This window comes from Pituophis catenifer, unplaced genomic scaffold, assembly GCF_029215685.1.
Source record: "Pituophis catenifer annectens isolate HBS135680 unplaced genomic scaffold, rPitCat1.0.hap2 SCAF_1, whole genome shotgun sequence".
Taxonomy (NCBI): Eukaryota; Metazoa; Chordata; class Lepidosauria; order Squamata; family Colubridae; genus Pituophis; species Pituophis catenifer.
The window spans coordinates 311972491-311992606 of record NW_027256881.1 but is presented as its reverse complement, the minus strand read 5'-3'; the positions used below and the strand labels follow the sequence as shown (position 1 = coordinate 311992606).

At 35.7% G+C, this 20116-nt stretch overlaps 1 protein-coding gene across 2 annotated transcripts in view; it reads right to left on the bottom strand.

Moving 5' to 3' along the window:
• EML1 (EMAP like 1) overlaps nucleotides 1-20116 on the bottom strand; it is a 105626-nt gene continuing 85510 nt past the window's right edge. For both annotated transcript variants that reach the window (XM_070941744.1, XM_070941754.1), the window contains 10 exons: nucleotides 18838-18992; nucleotides 17857-17982; nucleotides 17023-17154; nucleotides 11478-11545; nucleotides 8691-8779; nucleotides 6921-7018; nucleotides 5821-5908; nucleotides 5577-5672; nucleotides 4713-4843; nucleotides 1-1854 (listed from right to left, as the gene is read on the bottom strand). In XM_070941744.1, the coding sequence (XP_070797845.1) occupies nucleotides 1729-1854; nucleotides 4713-4843; nucleotides 5577-5672; nucleotides 5821-5908; nucleotides 6921-7018; nucleotides 8691-8779; nucleotides 11478-11545; nucleotides 17023-17154; nucleotides 17857-17982; nucleotides 18838-18992 (1109 nt within the window). In that variant the 3' untranslated portion in view covers nucleotides 1-1728. The remainder of the gene's footprint in view (nucleotides 1855-4712; nucleotides 4844-5576; nucleotides 5673-5820; nucleotides 5909-6920; nucleotides 7019-8690; nucleotides 8780-11477; nucleotides 11546-17022; nucleotides 17155-17856; nucleotides 17983-18837; nucleotides 18993-20116) is intronic.

The window sequence follows — 20116 nt, the reverse complement described above, 5'->3', positions numbered from 1 at the left end:
ATAAATAGTAATTTTCAAACCAGGGATGTCAAACTCACGGGCTGAGGCGGGATGCATCATATGCTGGCCATGTCCACCCCCATTTTAATGAAGGGGGGGAAGTTGTGATACGTCACGTGACAACAACGTGACGACATGAGTTTGACACCCCTGGGCTGAACAAAACGTGTTAAAGGCATATGAGCTATTTTATGCTACTTCTAGTTTTACTTCATTGCAAAATGCAGTATCTTTTTGTACTATAAATACCAATCCATGAAAAACTCAAGAGCAAAAAAGGGTAAAATTGTTCATTATTGTGCGGGGCATGCCCAAACTTTATTTTGTCAAGTGGTTGCATTATATGATTTGACATCAGGCATCCTCTGCATTGGGACACAGACCTCTTGAATTGAACACTGCTTCACTGACACCTCTAAAAACATAGCAAACATATTGCCCCAGGGACCAGAAATTTTTTCTTAATGGTTCACATGTTTATTTTCCCATTTCCTCTGCTGGTTTATAGTAAGCTTAAAAAGATCTCTTTATACATGATCTACTGAGTCTTAAAATACAAATATACAATATCCATAAGCAAAAGACAAGTAAAGCTTTGAATGACTCACTATTTCTTATGAACTTCTAACATTTTTATACATGTATAAACATTCATGCTGATCAACATACAGAATGATTTCCTCTATCAACCAAACATCTGAGAAGGGATCAGACAGGTCATTATTTGTATGAAATGTTCATTAATTTTTAATCTTTCAATTTAAGTGGGAGCTGTAATTCCTGCTCCTATATTCAAGTTAAAACTGTGGTAGTCCATATTTAGGGTTACCACATCTGTGCTGTAAAAATCTGCATAAGAACTTTTTTTCCCTTCCATTCACCTAGATGGCAGAAAAAAAGATCTTTCATCTCCTTGCTGCCATTTGGTGTTCATCTGGATTTCTGCAGCATAGACACAGTAGTATAATGTAATATTATGTATAATTATGTATAATTTCAGAGACAATGAAATCAAAGCACAATCCAACAGTGTTAATCTTACTGAAATCAATTCTTTAGTTGCAAATCAATGAACATTCTAATCTTCACATTTACTCTTTTAAAGGATTTATAACTCTAGTAGCAAATTGGCCAAAAATGTTGTTTGAACCTTTTATTTCATTTCACAGGCAAACCTCTGAAGGTTCCACTGAAATGAACAACACAGAACAGCAGTGTTTAATGGTTGTTTACTTATCTCACCTTGGTCTAAAATTTCTGTCTGCTTTCTTCACTGTTTATTAGAAATAGATGTACCATCATTTATGCAATCATTGATATTCTGACAATGTAGTTAGACAGTACAAAGCTGATAAACAATAAAACAGCGAAGCAGCCATGTGTAATATTAGAATAAGCTTTTTGGTGACTATTTCATAGATTTTTTTCATTTATATTGCATAAATATTCAAGCCATGACTTCATTTTAAACTTGAATTTCTTCATATAATATACAACAAAGAGATGATAATTGTTTTTTGAAGTGATGCTTAATGAATAACCAAAATAATTATAGTAAGTAGCCAAGGACTTAACTTTCCTGAGGTTTGTAAGAATTTCAAAATTTCAAAATCACAGTGACTAGGCTAGACAGTAACCATACTGTTAAATTTTCAATATACATTTTGTACAGAACTTTGATGCAAGGCCAGTTCTTGTTTGCACATATAGCTTCATGCAAGGATTCTCCTAAATAACTCGCCATTGCATAATACTAGTATCTTTTCCACCTGTAGAGATGAGATGAGTATCTTCATATAGAAAATCTACATTGGTTACATGACTGCTATGTCCACCATACACATGACTTGGAGCCTGAAAGACATTAATAAAAAGGCACATACAGTCAGAAATGGTAAAGGGAACAACAAAACCTGTCAGTTATAACTAATAATTAGAGGTCAATCTAGAGAGAAATCATGCCATGTTGTTCAGCACGTGATACCACCTGTCTGATCTTGATTCAGCTCAGAAGCTAAGCAAGATAAGACCAGATGGGCAACTACCAGGGAACATCAGGAATGAAATTTAGACGGGGAAATAAACACACAAGAAAAAGGGAACAAACCACTTTTAAAGTCTGGCATTGTTTTTGCTTCTATCAGCCATACAGGAAGGTTCATCACTAAGTTTATGGCTAAAACCTATATTTCCTTGATAAATGTACATTGGAGATTTGCTATGGCTGCTGCCACCACAATTTTGGGGAGTCCCTTCAAGTCACTGTTGGCTTCTAGCAACTGCTTAGACAAGCCCTGCAGTTCTCTTGGCAAGATTTTGGTTACCACCTTAAAGTGCTCCATGGCTTAGGACCTGGTTATCTACGGGACCGCCTACTACCACCAATAGCCTCCCACCGGCCAGTACGCTCTCATAGAGAGGGACTCCTCCAGGTGCCGTCAGCCAAACAGTGTCGACTGGCGGCCCCTAGGGGGAGAGCCTTCTCTGTGGGGGCACCTACCGTCTGGAATGAGCTCCCCCCGGAGATACGGAGGATCCCGGATCTGCGCACCTTCCGCCGCGCTGTGAAGACCTTTTTATTCCACCAGGCGGGCTTGGCCTAATCTCTTCCCTCTTTTTAATATGTAAATTTTAATCTGTTTTTAAATTATTGGGGTGTTTTAATCTGTCTGGGCCAATATGATTTAATTTGATTTTATCTGGTTTTTAAATTTTTTGTATCTATGTATTTTATTGTTTGGCTGTTTACCGCCCTGAGTCCTTCGGGAGTAGGGCGGTATACAAATCAAATAAACTAAACTAAACTAAGATTTCAAAAGTGGTTTGCTGTTGCCAACTTGCTAGGGTTCAGAAAAAGTGACTAGCCCAAGGTCACCCAACTGCCTTTGTGCCTAACTAGACTAGAGCTCAGACTCACTCTCTTTCTAGGCATTTCTTACCATTGGACCATACTGACTCTCTACCAGGATATTAGTCCAGCATAAAAGGAACATGGTATACAGACAAATGGAATTTCCCAAAGGTGCTTTTTCAAGAGGCAACCAGACTTTCTGGTTTTTCTTTGAAGACGTTTCACTTCTCATCCAAGAAGCTTCTTCAGCTCTGACATTGCCCACCATCCAGTCAGAGCTGAAGAAGTTTCTTGGATGAGAAGCAAAACGTCTTCATAAAAAAACCAGAAAGTCCAGTTGCCTCTTGAAAAAGCACCTTTGGGACAATCATGACCTGGATGACTGAAAATCTCCATAGACAGACAAATAGATTTTCAAATAATAATAATAATAATAATAATAATAATAATAATAATAATAATAATAATAATAATAACAATAACAATAACAATAATAATTTTATTTCTATACCGCCCTTCTCCCGAAGGACTCAGGGCGGTGTACAGCCAATTTAAAAACACAAGACACAATAATTAAAAATTAAAATAATTAAATAGATTTGGCCGATTTAAAAATGCCGATGAAACAAATGCCTTTGTTTCTCACTGCTTCTAATGTGGAAATTCCTAGTCATCTAACTTCTTTGATTGGCAACCAGATTATGCAGCATAATTTGCATTGGTCCCAGAACAATTTGCTTTAAAAAAAATTACCATTACTGCAGGCCAGGGCATTAAATGTTTAAATTTATATTTAAACATATAAACAAGGTTTCCGCTGCAGCAGGGATATTGAATTTGTCTCTAATGTTTCAAAACAGTATTCTTACCTGTGGCCACTTATTCACTGATAAGACTAAGAATCAATAGGCCAATTTACATAGTTGCAAGGCCACAGGGGTTACATTTATCTTTTTTAATAGAGAAATATATTTCCTAGAAGTCAAAAATAACAACACTAGCTTTTCAAGAAAACACACACCATAATCTGTAACATATCAGATTCATTAGGGGATTTTAGGATATATTTTGAAAGCTATAAGAAAAGGAAGAAAACCAATTTTATATTTAAAATTGTAAGAACGGATATAACATGGATGACTCATGGTGGCAACAGTGATTAGAATTCAGTATTGCAGACTAACTCTGCTCACTGCTAGGAGTTTGATTCCTTCAATCCTGACCGGCTCAAAGTTGACTCAGCCTTCCATCCTTCTGAGTTCGGTAAAATGAGGACCCAGATTGTTGGGGGCAATATGCAGACTCTGTAAACTGCTTAGAGAGTCCTGTAAAGCACTACGAAGCAGTATATAAGTCTAAGTGCTATTGCTATTTGGTGTAAGTGCATTTCCTACCTTGTTTGAGAAAACAGTTATCAAATAATTAAGTTCTTTCAGGCATGCAACTCTTTTAATGTTTACTGTTTTGTAATTTATTAAATGAATTGTTCTGTAATTCTTTGGTGAACAGCTTTATCTAAATTAATATCATTCGATTCAATTTTAAAATGCTAATGAGGAAACCTATATAGACCGATATATGTATTTACTGAATGACTGTGATATAAATTGTTACATTGATATAGTATTATCTAAATCTGCATGAAATTCAATGAAACAAATTATAATATAATAATATTAAAATTATATATAAATATAATTTAGTTTCTTTCTAATTATTAAAATAATAACTGAAACAATGTTATTAAAGTTGGCAGAATACAAATAAGAGATACCTTCTTCAAAATATTCAAATCAAATAGTATGAATGCTTTAATCAGAACAACTTATGCAAATAGTCTCTAATATAGCTAGTGCCTTACCCTAAACTGTGAACATGGGTAAGAAAAAAGATGTACTTTGCCAAAGTCATCACCAGTTGATAATAAATTTCTTTCATGTGAGCGACAAAGGGCATTTATATCTGTGCCATCTGAACCTTCTGGCCACACACCTAAAACAAGAAATAATCATTTATATATTAAACTTTTTGAAGATCCCACTTCTTGCCAAAACTACGAATATGCATTATATTCCTGAACTGCTTAAAATATGGCATCAAATAACCCAGATCCCATTTCTTGGCACATTATCAGAATCTGGATCTCCCAGATAAAAACAGAGACTGAAACGTGCTGAGATATAGCACTGGTTTAAATGAAAAAAGTGTTTTGTTAGACTGGTAAAGGTTCAGAAAACATAGACTGTTTTCTGTGTCATAGACTGTGTAAATATATCATGACTAAACCATGGATTGTTCAATATATGACAATAGCTAATTTAAATTATATAATATAAACCAGGATTTATAAATAATGGCAGCTAGATTAATAAGGCGATCCAATATAAAGTCATATAATGCTCATTATGGCTTAGCACAAAATATGACACCAGACCAAATATGCTGCTGTGAAAAAAGAAAAATGGAATTTATGTTGATTATAATGTAGCAATAACTAGTGCTATTAAATTTATCATGTGCCCATAACTATGAAGAATAAAAGCATGCAATAGAAACAGATCTTATAGCCAGGAACAATCAATTTAAAAAATCATACTATAAAACAAGGAGTCTCAAAATTAAAAGAGCCTTAACATGTTACAAGAGATGAATGAAAAGGTATGCCTCCAACATTATAAATATTATAAATTGCTATAGATTATAGTACTAAATGTCATATACTTACCAAAAACATGAAATCCTAGAGTACATGTGTAAGTAGCCCATTCTATATCTCTAGTGGTTTCAACGCTTACTACTTGCTTACAAGCTGAAGGAACCCCTATTAAGAATAAAGAATGGGGAATGAAAACAGACTAATTAGGACAATAACTGAAAACTAAAAGACCAAAAATAATCTTCCGTGTAATGGAATCTTGGTACTAAAGAACAAAGTCTGTATTCAAGGCAATATACTATTTGTTACTTACAGTATAGGATTTCATAGTCCCCTGAATTAGACACAAGATACTGAGAGTTAGCAGACCAATCCAAGTGAGTAATGAAACTGGAATGACCCTATGAAGAGATGCATTGTATTAATTCCAACAACATAACATTATACATAGTTGCATCTTGCAACAAACCAGAAGTTGTGGAATGTTTCCAGTAGAGTGACTAAACTAACTAAAGTAACAACCCTTTTTAACTTTGAAAAATCAAAACAACGAAGAGATACTCAGCCTCATGGGGCAAACCAGATAGGAAACAAGGCCAGATGAGTTAATAATACTTGTAAAGCTACATTGACAGAATCTTGCAAGACTGAAAGTACATTTCTCTCTCCCCTACTCCCCCAACCATCTCTTTTACAGTCCAAAAAAAAGGGAGGATATCTTCTGAGACTTTTATCCCACCCACTATCCAACTACAAAGCTGTTTCTTAGCTGACCATTCTCTTGGCAGCATCTTTTTGTCCAGTCTCCCAACATCTTTCTCACAAACCATTATACTTTGACCTTAAAAACTTGTATTTGCCTTGAGTATTTATTTTATGGTAATCCTGACTGTATAATTTGTTTGGGAAATCAGTAACTCATTCTCTAGTTTCAAAATGATTTTAATTATTGGTTCATAAATGCAACAAATTCTTGACTATTTACGCTTTTGTTTTTGAACCCCAAATTATTGTTACTGGTCTACCTGTAAGCAATGCAAACAAACAAACAAACAAACAAACAAAAAAAGCAAAAAACTCACTCTATTCAACTCAATCAGTGCAGGACATCACTAATATTCTAGTCCTAAAGCCTGAGTAAGAACCATGTTTTTAGGCCTTTAGAAAGGCCAACAAAGTTGAGGCCATATACACTTTAGGGGAGGGATACTGCTCCCCAGGGTAGGCACAATTACAAAGAATATTTAATCATTTAAATATACACTAATCTTTCAATAGAATTAAATATTTTCAAATATTTTTGTTACTCAAATATTTTGTTACTTTCAAGATATTAAATAAATCAACTGGGAATATTAAATAAATACAAAAATAAGCCTGTATGCCTAAGAATGTAATAAGATTATGACTTACAGAACATTTGCCAATTCTACTGTATTTTCTTCCATTGTCACTAACACTGTATATATAAATGCAATTGTCATGAGAGCCTATTGCCAAGAAGTTGCCATCTGCAAAACAGAAACATTAAAACTGTAATCACATTGATGAAGCAGAAATATTACTTGAGCAAGCACTTTTAAAAGATATCTGGAAGTGAGATTACATTACAATAAGGCACTGGCAAGAGATCCAGTGAATGGATCTCTTACATGAATTTTTCCATGTTTCAGTTTAAATCTGAGGCCCTATTTCAGGGAATGAAGACATCTAAATTTATCAATTGATAAAAATCATTTCAATGACACGTTCTTTGTTATGTTCTCTCCTTAAATATTTACAAAGGTGTTTAGACTTGTGGGATATGGTGTTGAGCTGTGATGACTTCTTTTTAAAAACATACTCTTAGCTGATTTTTTATCATAGGATTTGTTTAATTTTATTACCGGTATTCATATTTTGTTTTGTACAAGGAATTGTATTATAGATGCTGCCCTTGAGGGACCACCATAATACAATTTGAGGTTTTAATAATTACCGTACTAGGATTATAATAAACTAATAGCATATATTTCATCAAGAACTTTTATTCAAACATAAACATAAACAAACATATTAGAAAACTTAAGACCTGCTTAGCTGCTCAAGGGGAAATATGTATTTTTGCTTTTATGATATTTATTAATACGATTTTTATACTGTATATTTTTGTTTTTATTTATGTTTTGTTCTTATTGATTCTGGTTTGCTGCCCATAGTCACCATTGGTGAGCTGGACAGCTATATAAAATTAATTAATTGGTTACTTATATTTCATTCAGGTCAATGAATGAAAAGAGCAACACTTGGTGGTTTGGATCATAAGGGATGAATGCACAAGCCCATTGCACTGAGTCAACATAAAAAGTAAGCTTTTAGCATAGTCCACCAGTGACAAATGGGCAAAAGGCATAGTCATAGCAGCAATTGGATACTGAGGTATCTGGTTTCCAAAAGTGATTAGGATATGTCCTGGCCAAGCTTCCCATTACTACAAGGAAATTGCACCTATGTGGTTAAATTCTACTATATTTGCTTATTTATTTAGATAATTCATATGGCTGCCCACTCACTTTCAGTGATTCTAGGTAAAAAAATATAAACCCAATATACAAAGAGTAAAAACCACACACACACACCAATCTCTCCTGGTGAAAACAAGCAATCAAACAAGCCACTCGATGGGCTCCATCCCACTCTGGGTTCCGCAATAAGCCTGCTTCTTATAACCATATTTTATGTCACTTCAAGCTTCCCAGCTCTACCTCCAGAGAATGTTAGCATAAAGTTCATTTTAGGTTAGGACAAATCTGATGCATATGGATTTTTGACACAACTCTTAATTATTCTATTATTTTCAAAGGGATTCTAGTAACATGGTGCAAGAGCTTAATCCAGATACCACACCTAAATCAAAAGAACTGACTGAAATGTTAAATCATGGTAGCTTCATTATGCCAAAATGAAATGATACAAATTTGTAATTGATGAAAAAAATAAGAAATTTCAGTTTCAGTTGAAATGGTATTCTGATTAAGCAAATCAAAATATATTCACTATTCACTTTTTTATATTTTTAGAGATTCTGAGCAGCAGAAGCAAGAATTGCAAAACTGTTATTTATGGAAATTAATAACTATGTTATGAAAATTCTTTTTTGATTAACCAACTGATTAAATGATGCCAAACTAAACAACTCCAAACCTGGTGAGTAACGCATTGTGGACAGCTGTTCATTTCCATCTGTATGTACAGTGACCAAATCCTTTGTTTCAGTATCAAACACAAACCACCTGTTAAAAACATTAAGAGGAAAAGTTGTTTCATATGAAAGCTGCTGAATCAGATCAATGATAGCAGTTCACCTTCTACAACTTTGTATCCTCCACATAAAAAGTATGTGTTGGTACCCCTTAACAGTTCCTGTTGGTTTATAAGGGATGTAAGTATTACTCTAAACGTTAAAAGGATGACATATAATTTTTAGCATAAAAACTAAAATATTACAGTAAGTAAAAGTTGTAAATAAATAAATAAATTGAAAAAGGGAAGAGCTTTGTTTCAACCCCAGAGGCTATTTATTTTGTGATATGGATCCAATTAGAGAAAGTCAACTTAGTTTTTAATGCCGAAGTATCCATGGTTTAAACCACAAAAAGTAGCCCAATAGTGCGGGGTAGACTATACACAACATGGGCCTAAACCACATACTTATATCTTTATACATTATTATGAACATCCTGAGTTGAACACAGGAAGCAGCTAACAACCAAAGAGTCTGTTTCAAACAGGGTAACCTGGGTCCCTCCAGGAAGCATCACTCATTGTCCATGCTGTGGAATCCTGGAATATCTATATATCTGAAGCATGTCCCACAGCTACCATATAAAAAGCCAATTAAAATAATCCAGGATTCGTATTATCAACAGTTGAATTACTGACCCCAAGTCTTTCTTCCAAAGACTCAGCTAGTTTTTCAGTTGAATGTAATAAAAGACATTTCTTGGCAAAGACACAGTATTATGTGGCATTCATCATTGAACTGGATCAAGGACAACCCCAAGTGGAAATCTGTATTTAGGGGGGAGCCACAACCTTTTCCAGAACAAAGGTATCTCTAAAGTACTGAAATCAGGCTCCCCACATCTGCCTTCTCTGATCTCACACACACAAACAGTAATACTTGTTACAGGATACAACATGTAAAAACTGCTGGGGCTGCAGGGCTACTGCTCCCTCCAATTTCTTGGTTTAATATACAGTGATGAGCATTGTGTAACAGTTAAAATTGCATAGGTCCAACATAGCTTTTAAGCACAAATCTTTTTTTTAAGGTGGTGGGGAATTTTACCTGCAAAAGAGCAGCAGAATCAGGTTGAGGTCTTAAGTATCAGGATGGAGTCTTCAGTGACCCTAAATATCATGATTAGGAAGGCTCTATCATGGGACTGGCACAAACAATTCAAAAAACTTATCCTCAGCAGTCAAATAACAAAACTGAGCAGATCCTAGTACAGATAATCCTCAATTTACAGCAGTTCGCTTAGTGACCATTCAAAGTTACAATGACACTAAAAAAACTGACATGACCATTTTTCACACTTATGATCATTGCAGCATCCCCATGGTCATGTGATTTACATTCGGATGCTTAGCAACTGACTCACATTTATGACAGTTGCAGTGTCCCAGGGTCATGTGATCACCCTTTGGCGACCTTCTGCCAAGCCAAGTCATCGGGGAAACCAGGTTCACTTAACAACCATGTTATTAATTTAACAACTACAGTGACTCAATTAACAAATGTGGCCCTAGATCAGAGGTCTACAATCCCTGGGCAGTAGGCCCCACACCTGGAGGTGAGCGGCAGGCAAGTGAGCAAAACTGAAAACATCCCCCCCTCAGATCCGTGGAAAAATTGTTCTTCTATGAAACTGGTCCTGGTGACAAAAAGGCTGGGGACCATTGCCCTAGATCACACTGAGCCTAGCATAAGACCAGGGGGTTGTTAATGAAAAACTGCCCAAACTAGGCATAATCAATCTCATATGATATTAGGATACCGATAGGATTCAACACTGAGCCACATACCAAACAGCTCTAAAAAGGTTGAGTCAGGTTTAGCGACATTTAATAAAAATGTCTTCGCTGTGAGTAGATCATAAAGGAATTCATTGCATCAAGTCTGCTTTTGTAGTTACACAATTTTTGCTATCTTTTGTTCTACTTTACCACTATATTGCTTTTTATAGTGGTGAACTGCCTAGACTAGTTGGGAGTTTGGCTGGTGTACAAATATCTTGTATTCCTAGGCTTTGAACATGAGATCAAATGTTATTTCAGAATGTCAAATACTTAAAATCTGAAATATCAACAATTCAGGATGGGGACATGCAAGAAATGATTACTATTAATTACTATTACGATCATTACCATTCTTCCTTTATGAAATGCTGTCTTAATTCATATACAATGGTCAATCGTTATATGAGTCTGGATCAAATTTAACTTAAAATAACATATGACATTCAGGATATAACCTCACTTTTACTTCATGTGAATACAAATAGTCCTCAATTTATAACAACTGGGAGCAGCATTTCCGTTGCAGGTGATTGTTAAGTGAGTTGTGCTTGATTTTACAACCTTTTTTGCCATGGCTGTTAGCAAATTATTGCAGTGAATTATGTGCTCATTGATTGAATCCGGATTTCCACACTGACTTTGTCAGAAGCCAGCTGGGAAAGTTGCAATTGGCAGTCATGTAATCCCAGGACACCACAATTGTTATAAATACATCAGACTCAATTTTAAATCATGTGACTGTGGGGATGCTGGGACAGTCAGATGTAAAAGGAAGAGCAATAAGTCACTATTTTCAGTGCTGCTGGAATTTTCAACAGTCACTGAACAAATGGCTGTAGGTTGAAGGCTACCTGCATTTAAAGGCTATGAAAACCCATTACCTGAGGCAATATATTTAAGACTTACCTTCCAGTGAGTGTTCCTACTGCAACTACAGACCCTGAAGGATGAAAACCAGAAGACTGTGCTGCATCCTACAATGTTCCAAAAGAATTATAGTTGTTCGATTATAGCCATTCAAACATTTATATATAAAGCAAATTGTTACAAAACACAGTCTATGTCAGTGGTCCTCAAACATTTTAAACAGAGGGCTGATTCACAGTCCCTCAGACTGTTGGGGGGGGGGCGGACTGGCTGGGTGGGAGTGGCTAGGTGGTCATGTGACTGGGTGGGGGTGGCTAGATGGTCATGTGACTGGGTGGTTGGCCAATTTAACAGTCCTTTTTTTTTTTTTTACCTTTCTCCTTCCTAAGCTCCAGTTTAAGTTGTTTCAAAGACTTTCAATTTAAAGCAGTACTTTACAAGCCCAGAGCTGCTTTTCAAGGCTGTACCAGCGAGATCACCCCTCAGCTGGCCCTCAGCTGTCCTTCCAGCTGGCTCGCTGGACCATAAGGCCCACGGCAAGGGGCGGGGCTTAATCACACCACTCCATGGACTGGATACTTTGCATTGGTAAATTTGAGGATGCCTGGTCTATGTGCTCTTATTCTTGTTTTAAATAATTCTTCTCAAGTGTTAACAACTCAGTTTACTTGACATGTCACCTGGGAAAGGTAAAGGAATACAACCTGAGCCAGAAGGGAAATGGATTATTCCATATTCCAGAAAGAAATCCCTCAAAGCTATAAAAATTAATTTTGTGATATGAACTTTGAAGCATAATTTAAATATTCATATTGAACTGTGGCACTGAAAATAAGATTATCCTGATACAGCATACTCTCAGAGAAGGATATGTAATAAATTTTAGCTATCACCAATAATATGAATAAAGTTCCTAGACATTAAGTCATTAATAACTTGACTAATAATGTGAAACCATTTTTGTTGAATGTGAGACTTCTGAAAGGTATTTATGTACCAGAATTATGCTTTAAAAAAAAAAAAAAGGATATTACGGTCAACATACTGAAATGAAGGCTAAATGATGCTAGGATTCCAGAACTGAATATTTGTATCGAGAACGTTCCAAAATCAAATAAATCCTTGAGCTCACTTGGGAGAGAAAATTGGAGCCATATAGGATGCTGTTCCTACCCTGTTTCAGTCCTGGAGGCTTTAAAGGGGCTGGAAGAGGGCATATAGGCTCCAACTAAATCCTGGCAAGACTGAGTTTGGGTTTAGGGCTTTCTGGATCTTGGACTTTACCATCTTTGGTGCTGCACCAAACAGACTCTGTGAAATCTGGGTGTCTTCTTGGACTCAACTCCTGTTTAAAGAATAGGTGGCAGTAAGAACTAGGAGAAATTTTGCACAGCATCATATTGTGTGCCAGTTGTGCCCATTCCTGAACCAAGAAACTCAATGTTACTCATGCCCTGGTCATCTCCTGTCACCCTTATGAGGTAGACCAAAATGACAAAATGAAATTCAAGCCAGAATCATCTGCGCTTTACCCTATTAACTAATGTAACATGAAAATCATTCAATGGATGAAGTAGAAAATATAAGGAATTGCTTGGATCTTCTTGGAAAAAATAAGTTTAATCCATTTTAATTTATTTTGCCCAAATTTCTGCCCATTGTTATAACAAGAAGTTTGCCAAATAAAGTCCCACAATGAAACTATACAAAAAAGAATGAAGAAATAGACTGTAGCTTGTGTTACATCCAATAAAATAAAATAAAAAATAAAATAAAATCATAAATAAAACAAAACAAATAAAATAAAATAAAAATAAAAAAATAAAATTTTTACCTCATAGATTTATAACTAAAAGGTCGAATTCAAATTGCTCTATCTTGACTTTTGGCTGTATCTCACATTAATGGAAGATAAGGGGGTATTGCTTTTTTTTGTTTTTATATTGGGTTTTTATCTTGTAAACTACCTGGAGTTACTAAGAGTGCATTGGGCTGCCTTATAAATTTTTATAAATAAACAAATAAATACCACAAATACATTTTATTTTATGCAAATATAGTAACTGTCATTTTTATGTTTCCAAAACATACTCATGACATTCCCTCTATTTCAAGTGCTTAGGTTGCCATGACAGTACCATCCACACAAAAGAGAGCTATTAGAAGATACAGGAAAATCCACAATTTAGCTAAGTAGAAAAAAAAAATTCAAAAACTGATCATACATAAATAATCCAGATAGACTATTAATCACCATGGTGGCACTAGTTAGCAGCCTGACTAGACTGGTGAACATAGAAATACTGTGTTTTGTTTCTTTTTTTTTTTTTTTTAATAAAAAAGTTTTTATTTTCTGATCAAACAAGTATACAATATAAACAATCATTCATACTATCATCAGAAAAAAAGAAAAAAAAATCAATTTGGTAAACTCAATCTTCAACCCCTCCTTACCACCCCCCACCCCCGACTTCCCAGAACAAAAACAGGGCATAGATTTCACCAAACATTCGCTAAAATAAACTAGCTAACTGCAAGATTTAATAACTCCCAAGACCCCTTAACTCCCCTTTTACAATTTCATCAACCTCCCTTTATATAAACACAAAGTAACATGTAATCCAATAACTCTAAGAATTTTAAAACCATTAACAAATCTTAAACATTCAAACCTAAAAACATTTTTCCCCCTCCTATTTTTCTCAAAGTTCAGATATTTTGAAATCTCATAACAAAAAATAAACCTTAGATATTCACTAATTAAATTTCTACATTTTTATAATTAACCATTAGTACATTAGCTAGAAAACCAAAAAAGATTAATCAACCATTAATACATCATATTTAAAAATCAATATTCAACTTTATACTTTTTCCCCCTCAGTAGTTATAACACCTAAAACATAATCAATTTAAACCATGAATAGAACAACTGCAAAGCCAAAAAAAAAAAAAAATTAATCTTCCATTCTTGGTTTCTTATTTTGAAATCTCATAACAAAAAATAAACCTTAGATATTCACTAATTAAATTTCTACATTTTTTAAGTTTCTAAATTTCCCCCCTTCATTATTCCTCCCTCCAATTTTTAAAATTTAAAAGATAATCAACAACATAATTAACCATTAATACATAAACTAAAAAACCAAAAAGGATTAATCAACCATTAGTACATCATATTTAAAAATCAATATTTAACTTTATACTTTTTCCCCCCTCAGTAGTTATAATACCTACAACATAATCATTTTTAACCATGAGTAGAACAACTACAAAGCCAAAAGAAAAGGTTAATCTTCCATTCTTGCTTTCTTTTTATATTTTTTCCAATCTTTCTGCATCCCTCCTACTTCTATTTTGAGGAGGTTTTTCATTTTAATTTGAGGTTGATATAACTGCAAAAATTGTCCCCTTTTTAAAAAAGTTTCCTCTGATTTAGAGCCCCCAAATCGCCTCTTCATGCTTATATAAATCAGTTCATTCCTTCGTCTGTAAAACCAAAGTTTGTCAAGAGTTTGTGAAGAAAAGTTCAATTGTTTCTTTTCTATTAAATGTATAGATGCCACTGACAAGTCTCCTTCATCTTCTGAAACTTCGAAAGTCTGGTCATTTACTACTTTTTTCCAAACCAAGTCATAATTTTGAAGGATTCTATCAATTTTTCCGAAAAGAGCAGAGAGTAAGCTCGAAAATTCTTGAGAAAATTCTTCCACCCTCTCTGCTGCAATATCTCCTGAGTTGTCATCATGCTCCGTAGTTGTTTTGATTTCCTCAGTCATTTCTGTTGTTATCCCTTTAAGAATTGCTATTTGGTTACTTATAGCTGCAGTATGATTATTCATGGCTTCTTTTATAAATTCTGTAAGTTCTGCATCAAAATCCTTACAACTCTGTAAATCAGACAACTGTTTCGTTTCTGACACCTCCAAATAGCATCCAGCACTTTCAAGATCTCCTTTCTTAGAAGCCATTTTATTTTAAAGAAATTTTCTTTCTTCCCACAACCATAAAATCATAAAGTCAGAGCCATCCTTTTGAGCAGCATTCAGCAATTTCTTTATAAACAATCTTTTCCCAAACAGCTCTTCAAAATCTATTCCAGCAACTTAAAGCCAGTCTCTGAGCACGAGTCTGTTAGCAAAAACTTTTTCTAACTTTCCCTTTTAAAATCGCAACAAAGAAACGCCATCTTAACTTCCAGCTCAGAAAATCCAATTAGAAACATTGTATCCCCGGAGTTAAGTGTTATACTTGCAAAAAGCTTGTCCTCCTGCTTCTGTTCCGCCTGCTTTTTTGAAATCATTTAATCTTCTGTTTGACAGCAGAAATTGGACGCAACGCCTAGCTCTGTAAAAAAAAACAGAGTCCCCCCGGATCCGGAGCTTCAGTGGGCTGAACGGGGAGCTCTCACCCTCCTAACCCCTGGAATTAATCCAGGGGTTTTCAGGGAGCTCTACCCTCACCCACCTGCTCTCCTCCCCTTCTTTTCCCGAAGGGGAGATTTTCAAGCCGTTTGACAGCTGATTAACGCTGTCAGAACGGCTCAACGGAATCACGGGGGCGGCGGTCTAAAAAGACCGTCAATGGTGCTGCGGAGCCAACCCGGAAGTCTCTGTTTCTTTTTTTTTAATGTATATAAATTCACTATAGGCATCAGGCTAGAAAGTAGGAGACTGTGACTAAGTCCCAGCTATGAAAGTCAGCTGGGTGACTTTGGGCCAGTCACTCTTCTCAGCCCAACCCACCTCACAAGGTTTTTCTGGGGAAAATAAGTGGAGGAAAGTGTGTTGGATGTGTTCACCACCTTGAGTTACTTATAAAAATAATGAAGGCAGGATACAAATAAATAAATAAATCTACCAAAGATCATGGTTACCTAATTATTAGTCAAACACTAAACTATGAATACTCAACAGTTTTTTCAGAGTTCAGCATTCAGAATAAAATAAACTGAGATACGTTAAACGTGATTTTTACAATTAGCTGACTTGTCTCAGAAGTGAACACTCAGGAAGTATATGAAGTTTGGATGAATGCCTCTACAGTATTGCTGTGGATGATATTGGAAATGTTAAGAGACTTTTAAGTTGAAGCATACCATTCTTGAAATTAAAAATTTGTCATGTTATGAAATCCTCAGCATGTTACATGATAGTTGTCCATACAGTGTTGGCCTTATGCTCTACAAGGACATCTAACAGACTATCCAAATTGATTGGGATGTCATTATTATATGGAAAAATTGAATGAACCATTTCTGTCAAATCTTTCTAACTGTGAACAGTTTCTCTGAGAGTGCACCACAATGCAAGAGTTATCATTCTCCTTGCTAAAGTCTCTAGTAGAGGGAAATAGGGGAGGGGGGATTCTTCTCTCATTCAGACAGTGGATACCTGGAAATCTTTCTGGATTACATGATGAAAAAGGACTTAATTTTTCACAAACAGCATGAAAAGAATTGTATGAATGGGAAGCTTTGATATTATGTAAGTGAATCAGATGTATGAAATTCCTCACTTAATAATTTGTTATAAAACCAAAATTATATTTTAACTCCCCCCCCTTTATTAAAAAAAAATAATACCTCTATAGTTTTGTTCCAGATTGGACGATGACTGATCGCATCCCAGAGCATAATGTGTTTGTCTTGACCACATGTAAAAAACTGAGGTTTGGTGGGATGGGCTGCTAGTCCCCAAAGCTCATCAGTATGACCCTGAATGAACACAGAAACATTTCTTTGGTAAGTGAACAATAGTTTGCATACCATCATTAAGCCAGAAATCCTATCAAAACACTACATGAATAAGATATTTGATGATGCACATTATGTTTAGTTTCACTTGATTTTTCACACATATGCAAGCTAGTATAGAATTCAGGCACAAACTACTTCGATTATATCTGGGCCAAAGGTTATATTTGAACTCAATATTTTAAATATAATGCTAATTTAGCCATGCATAATTAGTCTACTTGTTTAAGCAAAAAGAAATAATCCTGGCTTGTCTGTATACAGTAATCTATAATTTCAAGGTTCAAATATCATGCTAATTTATTTATGCATAATTAATTTACTGGTTTGTATAAAGGAAGGCTTAGGCGAACTGTGTTTAGTAATCCAGGATTATTGTCTTTAAATGAAGTGCAGATAATTCCACATCTGGTCCTTTTATTGGTAATACTAGAGGAAAAACAGCTTTAAAAATCTATTCTGTTCCCTGTCTGTAAAACTGTAAATTGGGGTTACATGGACTTTCTATAAAATTGCTACTTATTTAGCAAGTTCTCAACTCATCTCAAGAATAGTTTGTTCAGGTTTATTATGCAGCATTTTTCTAAAAAGTAATAAATTTAATGTCATATGTTTTGAAAACATGGGTCTTAAGAAAAGATTGTACTAAAAAATAATAACTACCTGGGTAATGGGAGAAAAGTCTCCTGACAAAGAACCTTGGAGCACAAAGTTTCGAGTGGTTCCTATCAAAACAATGTCACCTTTCCCTTCTGCTATTGTTCTTATAGGACCAAACTGCTCCAGAATCTGTTTTAGAAAAAAAGTGAAATAGTTAAATTGACTGTGTATATAATTATATACAGAGTGGGAGAGGGAAAGAGAGGGGGGAGGGAAAGAGAGAGAAAAAAACAGGGACAGAGAGGGAGGTGATTGGGCAAGAGAACAAGAAAGAGAGAGGGAGGGAGGGAGAGAAAGAGAGGAATGGAAATAGAGAGAGGGGGGGGAAAGAGAGAGAGAAATAGAGAGGCAGAGAGAGGGAGGGAGGGGAGGGAAAGAGAGAGGGGGAGGGAAAGAGAGAGAAACAGAGAGAGGGGGAAACAGAAACAAAGAGGCAGAGAGAGAGGGAAAGAGAGGGAGGGAGGGAAAGAGAGAGAGAGGGAGGGAAAGAGAAATGATATTACAAAAGTTTTTCTTTTTTATTATTGCTACACATATTTCAAAAGCAGGGAAAAAATGAAGGGGCATAAGAGTGCATTTATCACATTTTTCTTAGAAAAATTAGCTGAGCTCTCCCTTGTTTATCCATATTTTAGGTAGTAAAACCTCAGTATTCAGGTTAAATTGCCATGTTGGCATTTTGCAATAAATAAGTGGGTTTTGGGTTGCAGTTCGGGCACTCGGTCTCTAAAATGTTCACCATCACTGATGTAGGGCAAATTTATAGGATAAGCATCAAAAGATATGACCTCTTCAAAACAGGTGAGTTATGTGATTTATCAAAAGTTACCAATATATGTACTTAGAATACAGATATTGGTAATGAAAATCACACTAATATTTTTAGAAGAAATAAGGAAAAGTGCCTCAAGTGGTAAAACAATTAACTTATTTTAAAAGAAAGAAAAATATTATCAGGGAAGTTTTAAAGCCTGAAGTCATTACCTCAGTTTTGTGAATTTTCTGATAATTCCCATTCCAAGATATCAACTTTCTGTCCTTTCCACCTCCAGACACAAGGGTGCCATCTCGTAACATACAAAGGGCAAATATACCCCCTTCATGAGCTCCTTGAATTGCAGTGCTTATTCTGTTGGTACCTGGAAAGAAGAGGACAGAAGCTCACTAAAAATAATGTTTTACTGGTTTATTCATTTAGCTTTTCCTTTGCTAAAGGAAATACAGTGTGGTGGCCACTATAATTTCTCTCTGGTCATGAACTTTAACAAAATGTTAAAGTTTTGAGAAGAAAAAACAATAAGTCAACAGGGTTTGGGTTTCTAACATCCTAGATCTCCTCTTAGAGCTTTCTTTAAAAAACAGATTTTTATGATTTACATGAAACAAAACAAGTTTAATTGCAAATAATAAGCTTTTCCGAAGAAATGGACAGTAATAGAGAAGACGCGACTGTTTGTCCCTTGCTGTTGTGGTCTGCTGGCAGCCTGCGGAGCTGGCAGCAGAGTTGGACAGTGAGGAGGCTGGGGAGAAACATAGGCCAGTCCTGGAGTCTGGGGAAGGCTCGGACAAGGGCTCTGCATCGGAGACAGAGATGGGGCCAGGACCATCTGGGAGTTATGTGCTGACTCTGGAGTTCCCAGAGTCTGATGTCAGCGAGGCAGAGGAACAGGGGGAGTCTGTTCCCAGTGCGCGCATGCGCAGAGCTGCAAGAAGGCAAGAACAGTTAAGACAAAAGGGGCGACTCGGGAGTAAGGCTTGGAGATGATTGGCCCTTCCCATAACACATAAAGGAGGAGCAAAGGCACATGAGCCTTTGCAGGAGGCAACTTTGTACGTGCTGGTCCGGTTTAAATTCTGAAGCTCCGTTTTGACTCTGTGCTCATGTGGCCTTGCAAAGCTAATTGCCAATTAGGTCTTTGGCAGTATGTCAAGGGAGATAAAGGTGGGTGCTTATCAGCCTTATCCCGAAGGACTGTGGCAGACTTCTATCAGACTCTTTACAAACTATTTGTGACTCATCATGGGCTGTGAATGAACAGAATTCACAGCTGTTGAAATAAAAGGAGGGTTTTTGGGACTAATTGTGTGCTTTTTACTGTCTAAGGAATCCTAGGTCAGAACACTCACACTTAAGAATCCTTAAAGGAGTGGGCCTTGAGTGGCTATCCTGTTTAATAGCAATAGCACTTAGATTTATATACCACTCCATAACGCTTTACAGCATTCACTGAATGGCTTACAAATGTCAGCATATTGCCCACAA